The 12,329-nt window shown below is 38.0% G+C and overlaps 1 protein-coding gene across 2 annotated transcripts in view; it reads left to right on the top strand.

Moving 5' to 3' along the window:
* The window catches only part of CDH2 (cadherin 2), a 207,227-nt gene extending 196,945 nt beyond the window's left edge, over positions 1–10,282 (top strand). For both annotated transcript variants that reach the window (XM_027576021.2, XM_027576022.2), the window contains one exon: positions 8,880–10,282. In XM_027576021.2, coding sequence (XP_027431822.1) covers positions 8,880–9,086 — 207 coding nt within the window. In that variant the 3' untranslated portion in view covers positions 9,087–10,282. The remainder of the gene's footprint in view (positions 1–8,879) is intronic.
* The last annotated feature ends 2,047 nt before the right edge of the window (positions 10,283–12,329 follow it).

Below are 12,329 nucleotides of genomic sequence, written 5' to 3'. Positions count from 1 at the left end.
GACTAACAACATTATAGTGTATTCTAATTTCATTTATTAGCACTGATGAATGTAATAACAGTTCATTTTCATTTTCCTCACACTGTACCCTTTGAATCCCACAAATGTTGAGAATTCAGTGCCTACCCAATGACTAGAGTTCCATCAAATAAGATTAGTAGGAAGAGGAGCTAAATTAAATATTATGTAAGTGATTTAAATACTTGTCTAGTTGAGGAGTTTTAAGAGCTTCTGTAAGAGGCAGCTAATTCTCCGTTGAATATAGCAGATATGATTTCCATTGTCAAAATTATTATGGCTTTCTTTTATTTCATTACTGACCACAAGTTCTGCTACATTTAATACTTAGGTTTTGAAGTAAAATGATTTGTGCTGCTTATTTTGATCATGCCTATACTTTTACTGCAATTCACCTTTTGAATTTTTAGTGTTAAATGTAAGAGAGCAAAACCTATTGATAACGACTGCGACTCTATGGCAGAACTCGCATTCTCTGGCCATGTCCTGCCGCTCAGTATCTCTAAGGTCAGAATAGGTCTCAGTGCACTACAAGGTGGGATACTTCTGTTATATATCGCCTTCCATCATGTGCTGATAAGACTCTTATTTCCCAGGCTTCCTTGTAGTCATATATTATATATACATAATCAGTCTAAATCTACTTTAGATTTTTAGATGCAGTTATCGCTTGTGAAAAAAAAAAGATTTGAAAGAAGCTTTGAGTATTTATTTGCCTTTACAACTCTTCATTACTATCTATTCCTGAAATGCACACTACTTTCTGAACATATGCATTCACTTCTGTTAAACAGGTAATAGGTTACTTTGTTTTAGTCATCGTTTGAAAGCAGATGGAGGGCAAAACAACAAGAGGGCCAATAATTCCTTCATCTACAGAAATTTGTCCTGACTTTTCCAGTTATTTGTATAGAGACCTGGTTAGGAGATTTGCAGGAATTTTATATCTATGACTAGATCTTTTTTGAATATTTAAGAATGCCTGCTGATTTTCTTTCTAATTTAGCATTTGTTGTCATGAGAATTTGTTTTGTTAGCTCTCTGGGTGTGGGGCTTCGAGATAGAGTGAATCCTTTGAAAGGAAGTGCAGGAACTGGACTTTCTTAAAGCAAGAATTTTAGCTTCAGTGTCATTCAACAAATACTTAACTGAATGTTTCTGCCTGTCCCCGAAGCGTCAGTATTCTGTGGGGTTCCAGTCCATTCGTAACACTGTTCTTTTCTCAGTGACAGGGGTCAAGCACTAGGCTTCATGTATAAGACTGTTGTCCCAATCTGACTCCTGCCCTTTTCCCTGTGACATTTCCTTCCAGGGCTGCAGCCCCACTGAACTATTTGCAGTTCCTCAAATCATCCCAATTTTGACTATAATGTAACTTATGCAAAGCCCTCACCTTCCTAACCATCAATGAAACACCCACGTAACCTTCAGATTCACCTCAAACACCCCCTTCTATGTGAGGTCTTGTTTGATCCCTCTGGGAAGAGTTCACAAGACACCTCCTGCATGATAACCCTGGCCACAGAGGTGTAACCATTGATATTTCTCTCTCCTGCATGAGCATGTGCCTGCTGTCCAGGGTAGGGGCCATTTCTTGTTCATCTTTGAGTAACCTCAGCATCCAGTATGTTGCCTCACTCTTAGGTTTTGTTCTTTTAAGGAATCTGAGTGCTATGGCAGGTGTTTAGGGCATAAAGCCATGAGTACCACCCAACTTGAGGTTGATTGGGATTCATCGGGGTCCAAGTCTGGGCCCTTCACTCTACTGGAGCTGACTAAATTCATAAAATGAAGATACTGGTTGTTCTAAGCTGTGTTTTAGGGTATGTTTTTTGTTTGTGTCTACATGTTTGTTCATTCATTTTTTTACAGGGACTGGATTTTCTTCAGTAGGTAGAGAAGCGTATCTAGTTAATAAGATTCAGTTACCCAGCCCCTCAAATGCCACAATAGAGAGTTACAGTCACAATTTCCATTTGCAATTTCCTTTTCCTAGAACAGTGCTCAGCCTAAAAAGTGGCTGGAGACCATAACGAACATGTTTCAGTACTTCTATGAAAAACTTGGTGCCAAACGACTGACATGCAAATTAACTCCTAGAATGCAGTCAGTTCATAATTGGAGGATTGTCTGCATTGGCTAAAAATGGTTCATTTTGAAATGATCTTGAGCTTGGCTTAGGATCATTCATTCAGCAAATAACTATTGAATATCTCCTATGTGTACATATTTGTACTAGTAATATGTAGAAAGAAAATAAATTAGACCTGGATTCTCTTTGTGTGTACTCCCTACTTTGCTGCAAGCACAGTCTTAGTACCAGGCAAACATTCCGGTATCTGACGCCTTCCTTTGCCAGACACCATTGGGTGTAATCCTTCCTTGGTTTTACAGTTTCATCTCAACGCCCCCTGCCCCCAAACCTGCATCTTACAGGCCAGGGACAGGGACTCGACTTGTGCCTCCCATGCTCAGCTCGTAATTCCATGTCGGTACCTGTTCCCATGCTGACCTCTCTGTGTAGAATGCCCTTCCCTCTTTTTCTAGATGTTAGTTCCTTCATTAAGTCTTTACCAACCCAAGGAGGGTCAGGCACACAGAGTTTGGGGTAGGCACCATCCAATGACATCCCATTGTACCCAGGACTCACCTTCCTTCATAACTCTTATCTCAGGGTCCCCTTCTGCCGCCAAGGGAAGAGGTGCACATGTCCCTGGGGGACAGTGTGGGGCCCACTGGTTTGGTGAGTACATGAATGCACCAAAGGATCACATTTGGAAATGTTTCTCCAAATGACTACAGAATCCATAATTCCGAATGGGATTGTAAGATGGAGAAATGTGGCCAAGTTGGAAGACCAAACATTCACACTGGAAATGCCCTATATTTGGACATAGGAAGAAAGTCTACGGAGGTGAAGGTGTCACAGAAGAAACTAAAATGAGGGTCTAGGGATGAGATGGTCAGGTCTGTGGGAAAATTCAGAGGGTTGAAACTGTCAAAAGGCCTAAGTCAGGTAACATTCAAATACACGGTGTAGATTCTTCCATCTAAGACACCCATGAAGACTTACTCTTTCTATAACTGGACAGATAAGAAATACATTCATGTAAGGTTTTAAAACAGTTGAGGACACCTAGAAAGAATTCAAGCATATTTTATAAATACATGTAAAATGCAAACAGATTTCATCCCCAGGTCTTATTTGATTTAGCACAGTACCGAATGTTCCAAAGGAAGAATAGTATGGTGCAATTATAACTGGAGTGTTTTTATAATGTAAGGAATAAGTAAGCTCATGAGAACATTTTCTAGTTTGTTTATTTAAATAATCAATGAATGTTGCCTTGAATATCAAAAATATATTTCTAGTTTGGTAGGTAGAGTAAAACAAATCACACATTTTTTTAATTTTGACTACCAAGTTTCATTCTATTTTGAGGCTTTCAAATATGACCTTCAGAGGTTGAAAAGTTAAAACAAATTAATTTTATCGCAGCCTGACAGTAGATATTAGCATACCTCCAATAACTTTACTAATCCTATGTATTTCTTTATCTCAGAAATACAAAAACCAAGGACTTATTTCTGTTAAAAGACCAACTTTTGATTGATATTTAAAAACTTATGGAAAGTGCTTCTAAAATAACTTGCCCAGAATTCCTAAAGCTTAGAACTTTTGCCTTTTTTCTCCTATTAAATGGATTTGTCCTCTTTAAAATATCTCTGTCCCCTACTTAGAGTAGTTGGGCATTTGTTTGAATTCAAATCCAGCTGCCTCACCTAATAGCTCTGTTACCCTGTACAAAGTCAAGGTCCTTGGATTTAACCTCTTGGATTTCCAGCTTTCATATGTATATATAAAATGAGAATAATAATAAAATCCTCTTTTAAGATTTCTGTAAGGACTGAATGAGATAATCCACATAAAGTGCTTGGTATAGTGCCCATCCCATAGTAAAATCTCTTAATTATTATGTGTCATATTAGTTATTGGTACAGGTTACTGTTCTCTAATTGTAAATAAAACAAAATCCTCTCCTTCCAAAAAACATTTGCTTTAAGTAAAGTGAAATTCCCAGAAAGGGACATAGTAACGTTGGCGTTAAGTCACAAAATTCCACTGGAATGTAAACCTAGTGTACTTTTATGTCCACATGTATTTTAAACCTAAATTCTAGCTTCTTCTGAAAGGAGTGTCTATAAATATGAGCATGGTGACGAGTGAGAACCAAAGCCCAGGACAGGAGTACCAAGCTACCTGCTAGGATGCCCGCTGGGTATCAGGCACTGTAGTGAACAGTGGGATATGAAATGAATATCAACGTCCTTGGCAGAAAAGGGTGTCACAATCTAGTGTAACCAAAACATGACAATGAAAGTAAAGGAGACCATGAGAATGACTCCCAGTCATGATTGGAGGAAAAATCCATACAGTGGAAGTGATACTTTTAATGGGTTTTAAATGATGGATGGATGGATGGATGGATGGATGGATGGATGATGGATGGATATTAATAAAATGAGAAATTATGAGGGAGGAAGTTTCAAACAAAGGAAATCACATTTTAGCTATCAGGAAATGAAGGTACAAATAACATAGGGTACACAAAAACATGACATTTTTAGATTTGGGGGGAATCTGGTGAAATATTTAGTTGTGGTTGCTGGAGTAGAGAATAGCTGAAATGGAAAAGATGCCTGAACACTCCAGGTTCACTGAATGCTCTGCTAAAGAGTTTCAGCTTCATCCTGTAGTTTACCCAGACATCAGGCATTTGAGTAACGCCTTCTAGTTTTTTCCATGTCCACACACCTCATCTATTGTTCTCTTAAACTTTTAATTTCATTTTTTAATAGAGGTAATTGTTTTAAAGTGCCCATGCACCAATTAAAAAGCATCTTACCCATCCCCAGCGAAACCCCTCCCTTATCTGGGAAACACTGCAATAGGTGATGGGAGAGCAATCAGAGTTTTCCTTGGGGGAGCAACTTCAAATAATGTCTGAGAGAGAAGCCACTAGTAGTTTGTATGAAAGAAAAAGGAATAGTACTGGCGACCGGGAGACCAGTTAGAGAGGCTTTTGCTGTGGTCCAGGCAGGATATAAAGAGGGCCCGAACTAAGTCAGGTGGCACTGAGCTGATAAGACCTCTTTCCTCTTATATCCTTCATGTGTTCCCTCACTGAAGAATGTGGGTTTTTATAGCTCCTATAAAAGCATATCTCCATCCATAAAGCATAGGATCAGAAGTCTATAAATACAAGCTCAGCAAGAATTCAGCCAGAGCCACAGGCTTTTTCATTTTACAGAGATACCTCAAACTATAGAAAACAGTTCAGATTTATCCAGAGTTCAAGATCTGCCCCTCCAGGAAAGGCGAAATAGACACCTACTCTTCTAGATTTAGTTAAACCAGGTGGAGAAGAGAAACACATGCAGTTAGTTGGTAGAGTTGACAACAGTACATACACTTCATGTGAAATGGTGTCCACACCTAAGAATAAAGGAATCCCATAAGGGAGGACCAGATGGGTACGTGGCCTACCGGATTTCTCCCGCACATTCATTCTGCTTGTGTGCCTGTCATTTTCAGTCTCTCAGAACTTGACTAGGATCTTTTTAGCATTACCAAAATAGTACCCAGAATTTATATAATACCTCATCCACAAAAGTCATATTTTATTCTCAGACAAAAATCAGTGCTATTCCAAGTGGAGGGGACTTAGGATACTTAGCTTTCAGCCTAGAAAGATGGCTTGCCTAAGAGTTCTTGAAAAGTTTGGGGGGTTTTTTGCTCTTTTTTAATTATTTAAAACCTGAGACAGTGTGGAAGGAAGGGAGGAAGGAAGGAAGGAAGGAAGGAAGGAAGGAAGGAAGGAAGGAAGAAAGAAAGAAAGGAGGAAACAGATTCAAAAATGACCAGGATGATCCAAAAACCAGGGCAGGAGCTAAAAGAAATTTAGAAGAAATGAATATATTTTAGAATCTCCGTAGTGAGTAGGGGACTAGATTATCAGCAGTGTTATGCTTATTTTAAAGCATTGAATTAGGGGGCTTAGACATGGGATGAAGGGGCTCAGGTCCTTTTATACACCAGTGAAGACCAGACAGCTTCCCACGTTCATCCCTAAGTCGTAGTAAACACAGGCCATTGCTTCCTCTCCACTGAATCCAGACACACTTAACACGCTGCCACTGACTCTTTAGAACTAATTTTAGTCTTAACCTTTTCATATTTCCAGTTTAGTGCTCACACCATAAAGACTGGGCAGGGCTCTGCATGTATTTCTATTTAAATTTCGAATCGTGATAAAAGCAGATGACCTGAACATTGTGACCCTGGTCATTGGCTCTGTTCTGCACATTAGAAAGCAGTTTCATTTAAGGTCATAATGAAAACTTAATGCAGGTACACCCTGCTTTTTAAACATCCATCCACATTCCACCGCTTTACTTCTATAGAAGACCTACATCAGTGCTTGGTTTCACCAAGGAAATCCAAAGACAGGTTTTGCTTTTATAAAAAAAGGTGGAAAGTGAAAAATAGTGCACAGCCTTTGTCTTGCAGGGAGCTGTTAGAGAGGCAGCATGCACCCCAGGCCGCGAGAGCGCCCTGCTGGGCTCCTTCCCCAGAACTACCCTCAGCTCCTCAGCATCCAGCTGCATAGCTTTGAACTGTGGCTGTGAGATCTCTGCTTCATCTCCATTTATCATGTGCATCTGTTAGCAACATGTGTTGTAAGCATGAGAAAAGCCTCAGAGCCATTATTTTTGGGGTCTGGGAGTGCTCAAAAAGATGTCCTATATAAATGAATGGTAATTGCTTCTTTGCATTCTGCCATTTCAGCTTTCGGAAGGTTTCATCTTCATGAACACTCTACTCTCTGTTAGCCCAGGAAACCTGCATTTGTCTTCAGAAACCTATTCTCCTTACCAGGATTTTCTTTGTTTTCTTGATTTCCCCTCAGATCTTTTCGGGTCCGGTTCTTATATGGACCCGTTAACCCACGCTGAACTAAAAGAATCTCCTATTGCTTATGTTTGCAGTTGTTAGATTTTGTAGGGAAAAGGAAAAAGGGCCCATGCTAACATTTGATTATAAACTCCATGAGGACACGTGTTGGGTCTAGCTTCTTAATAGCTGTGTCCCCACCACTAAGCAGAATACATGGTAATATACGTACTCAATAATTACATCTTGAATTGAATAAGTAAACACAGAAGGTGTGTTGTTTGATTTTTACCAGCTAAGGCTACAGTAACTGACAACTCCCAAGCATTGTTGACTTAAAATAACAAAGGTTTACTTCTTGTCCACATTCTGTGTTCACTCTGGGCTGGCAATGGCTGGGTCCTCATGTCTTCTGTGTTTCAGGATCCAGGCAGGAGGAGAACTCCCAGCTGGGGCAGTCCATTCTCCTGGGAGAGGGGGCAAGAAGGGACTGGTGGACAGAGGTCTTACAGAGTCTTCTCTACATTGCTGCTGACGTTGCATTGGCCAAAGACAGCCCATAGCCAAACCTGACAGTGGGTTTGGAAAGTAAACTCTGGCTCCAGGGAGGTACTTGTGGTAGTGTGGGTATATGACCCACCTACAAGGAAAGGATAGTGCATCTTTGAGGACAGTAACATGGTCTACCACAGAAAGGAATTATGACTTCTGAGAAATTGTAGTTTGTGATTTTCAGCCTTAGCAAAATTGCCTGGTAGCTTATTCTATAAATATGATAAATAAAATCCTTTCTAAAATTATGTTTTATACATTGAAGTAGTTTGCTGAAGACACGCTTTATTTTATTTTACACTGGCTTTTCTGGGTTATACGTAGTCCAACCAGACATGAGGGAAAGTGGTGTTTAATTAAATGGTTAGGATGGTTGGTAAGAGAGACTTTGGGATGGGAGAACTAGTAGTGTGTACTTTTCTCTCTTGTTTTTGAAGGAGGTCAAGCAGCTGCCATTTTGTTGCTTAAAATATTATGTCTCCACATTTATTTTTCTTTTTTCAAGTTCCAAAGCAAGAAATTTTTAACTAAGCTTTCAAAGATTTTTTTTAGACAAATATTCATTGAGTGCCAACAGGGCAGATATGGCAATGAGCCCATGGTGCCTTTATCCTTCTTTTTCCTTCCAAATTTAGGTCAAATATGCCACTTCCTCCTTGAACTCCTAGCTCTCAGTGCTAGTCTGGATTTTTTTTTTTTTTTTTTTAGCATTCTGATGATTTTTGCCTAGACTTTGTAGTTTTATTACTTGTTTATCATTTATTTCACACTATACTATAGTAATGCCTGTTATGCTAGATTACAAAGGGCAAAGACCATATGGTACTCATTTATACATTCCTGCCTTTGCCTGGCATGTATAATTCCTGTTCAACCTGTTCACTGTCAGAATCACTAATCCATACTCTGACTCTGGATTAGTGTCCACGTGTATAAAACATTATTTCCTAGCCCTTTATATTATTTCGTGTGACTTATTCCAGCAGTAATTCCTCACTCAATGCACTATCATATAGATGCATTACCAGACTTCGAGAGCCTTCCTTCTCAGCCTCAAGCAGTCGGCCATTCATTTCTGCCACCTGTCAAGCACATTCTCCACAGTCAACTCCCCTCCCATTGTATGTCTTGGCCTCACTGAGCTAGACTTCCTCGGGTTCTTTTCTGCAGAGGAAAGACCTAAGTGCGTTTTTGTCCAACATGCAAACATGGTGATAACCCCAATTTCTGTAGGTTGAAAATGTTGTGGTCTCCGGGTGGAAACTTATAAACATAGGACCCCTGGGATCTATCTGCACGTGGTTTGCCGATTGTAACCCTCTCTCCATTCTTTCTTTGTCTTTCCAAATTGTAGGGCCTTAAAGCTGCTGACAATGATCCCACAGCTCCGCCATATGACTCCCTCTTAGTCTTTGACTATGAAGGCAGTGGGTCCACTGCTGGGTCCCTGAGCTCCCTTAATTCCTCAAGTAGCGGCGGCGAGCAGGACTATGACTACCTGAATGACTGGGGGCCACGCTTCAAGAAACTTGCTGACATGTATGGTGGAGGTGATGAGTGAACTTCAGGGTGAACTTGGTTTTTGGACAAGTACAAACAATTTCAACTGATATTCCCAAAAAGCATTCAGAAGCTAGGCTTTAACTTTGTAGTCTACTAGCACAGTGCTTGCTGGAGGCTTTGGCATAGGCTGCAAACCAATTTGGGCTCAGAGGGAATATCAGTGATCCAATACTGTTTGGAAAAAACACTGAGCTCAGTTACACTTGAATTTTACAGTACAGAAGCACTGGGATTTTATGTGCCTTTTTGTACCTTTTTCAGATTGGAATTAGTTTTATGTTTAAGGCTTTAATGGTACTGATTTCTGAAACGATAAGTAAAAGACAAAATATTTTGTGGTGGGAGCAGTAAGTTAAACCATGATACGCTTCAATACGCTTTTGTTACATTGCATTTGCTTTTATTAAAACACAGAATTAAACAAACAAAAAACAAAAACTCATGGAGCGATTTTATTATCTTGGGGGATGAGACCATGAGATTGGAAAATGTACATTACTTCTAGTTTTAGACTTTAGTTTTCTTTTTTCACTAAAATCTTAAAACTTACGCAGCTGGTTGCAAATAAAGGGAGTTTTCATATCACCAATTTGTAGCAAAATTGAATTTTTTCATAAACTAGAATGTTAGATACATTTTGGTCTTAATCCATGTACACTTTTTTTATTTACTGTATTTTTTCCACGTCACTGTAAAAATGGTATGTGTACATAATGTTTTATTGGCATAGTCTATGGAGAAGTGCAGAAACTTCAGAACATGTGTATGTATTATTTGGACTATGGATTCAGGTTTTTTGCATGTTTATATCTTTCGTTATGGATAAAGTATTTACAAAACAAAGTGACATTTGATTCAATTGTTGAGCTGTAGTTAGAATACTCAATTTTTAATTTTTTAATTTTTTTTATTTTTTATTTTCTTTTTTGTTTGGGGAGGGAGAAAAGTTCTTAGCACAAATGTTTTACATAATTTGTACCAAAAAAAAAAAAAGAAAGAAAGAAAAGAAAGGGGTGGCTTGACACTGGAGGCACTACTAAGTGTGTGTTTTTAAAAAAAAAAAATGAAAAAAAAAAAACAAGCTTTTAAATTGGAGAGACTTCTGACCAGCTTTGCCTCTGTATTGTGTACCAGAATATAAATGATACACCTCTGACCCCAGCGTTCTGAATAAAATGCTAATTTTGGATCTGGTGACTGGTTTGAACTTTTTCTTTTCTACTTGATCTGCTATAATTTGTTGTGAAAATCCCAAGTATTGGAGTTCTGTTGAGAACAACAGTTTTACCAAAGTATGTATTTGTTCTTGTACTACTCACCGTCGAAACCCTTAGCAGGGCAGCCGTGTCCAGTGAGCAAGAGAGAGAATCACCGTGGATCTTAACTGCACGGAAGAAAAACATCAGGAAGAGACTATGCTTGATGGTGGTTTACAAATGACGTTCGTAACTTCAGTGAACTTTGTATACTTCTTAATATCACGTATGCTTTCATTCCTTTCTGCTCAAGCTTGTGGTCACAGCGACTCTAACAGGCCTTTCCCATTAGAGCACCAGCGTTAGGAAAACCGTGGTAAAAAAAAAGTTACAGGACTGGCCCTGAAAACCTAGTATCTTGGGTAATTCATTGAAGCCATTTTCTGTACTTAGTGAACTATACTCTGGTACTTCTATTCATTTACCATTTTTTTTCTGGCTTCAGTGAGGTAGAATTGATAAATAAAGTTGTATATATTTAAGAACCACACTATGATGATTTGATATATGGCTACATTATGAAATGATTTCCACAGTCAAGTTAATGAACACATCCATCACCTCACATAGTCACCTTTGTGTGTGTGTGTGTGTGTGTAAAATCAAATCTCTTAGCAAATTTTAAGTATACAGAACAGTATTAGCCTTATATAGTCACAGTGAACCTAAAAGGGAAATGATCCTACTACATTTTGTAAAATTATGAATGCATCCTACTGTGATTCAGAAGTGAATTTTAAGAGACTTGAAGAAAGTTTCACTGTATTTTCTATTTGCTTCGTGATGATTATCACACTGTATTATACTGTACAGTTCAAAAAAACATTTATACAATATACCTTCTCCAATTAGCTCTGTGTCTTTTTGCTTAACATAAGGATTATTTTATATTAGAGAAATTCACTTTTCTATTGATTCACTCTGAAAGCAATACTTTCTTGTTACTCTTCTAATCATTAAATGCCAGAGGTTGCCTCTGGGAATTTCCATAATGAAACTTACTAAATTTCCTAATTTAGTCTAATTTAGTGTGGTCTTTTTAAAAATGGATTCTTAGTCTGTACCACTCTGCTGCTCTACATCCAAATGAATACTGAACTATTTTTCTTAATTCAAACGCAGAACTTAAATTTGCCTCATTTAGGTAAACAAACACTCTCCCAATTATTTACTTATTGTTGACATAGAGTCACAGATCATATCTAATATGTATATACATTTTAAGCAATAATAAGCATTCCATATATGCACAATCAGTAAATATTATAAACAATATTTTTCAAAACTTTCCCTTTTTGCTAGAAGTCATACATGACTCTATTTCCTTTGTGAAAACACTTTTCAAAACAAACAAACAAAAAGAAACCAATAAAAAGTGGAAGCTCCACCCCTACCCTGATAAAGGAGTAACTTTCATTAGCCCTTTGATGTGTAATCTCTCTAGTCTTTTCCAGTAAGTATCTTTACACACACATTTCCATTAAGATTCTATTGTGTTTGGTTTTCATGAAAGTGGGATTGTATACTACATATTTTCTGTAACTTGCCTTTTTCATTAAGCCATGGGCCTTGGAAATTTTTCCATAATAGCATATATATATGTGTGTGTGTGTGTGTGTGTGTATATATATATATATATATATATATATATATGCTCTTTAGTATTCCTTAATGTGGACATTCGGTTAACTTAGCCATTTCCTAAGTAATTCGTCGTTTCCAAGTTTTTTCACTCCTGAAAACAATGCTACAATTAACGTTCTTTGACATATCTCTTTGCATGGGGTATTTCTGTAAATGAGATGTTTGGAGATGGAATTGCTGGATTAAAAAATGTGGAGAGAAATGAATTAAATATGACCAAAATTATAAGTATTTTAATGTCGTTTCAAATTGACTTTTAGCTAAAAGTAGATGAGGTTTTCTAAAAGCCAGCAACTCCTTCTTTTGGCAAAAGGATTTTATGTGGCTCAAAATAGCAACTA

Source organism: Zalophus californianus, chromosome 14 (genome assembly GCF_009762305.2).
Source record: "Zalophus californianus isolate mZalCal1 chromosome 14, mZalCal1.pri.v2, whole genome shotgun sequence".
Lineage (NCBI taxonomy): Eukaryota > Metazoa > Chordata > Mammalia > Carnivora > Otariidae > Zalophus > Zalophus californianus.
The sequence above is the reverse complement of the archived record's forward strand: the minus strand, read 5'-3'. Positions and strand labels throughout refer to the sequence as shown.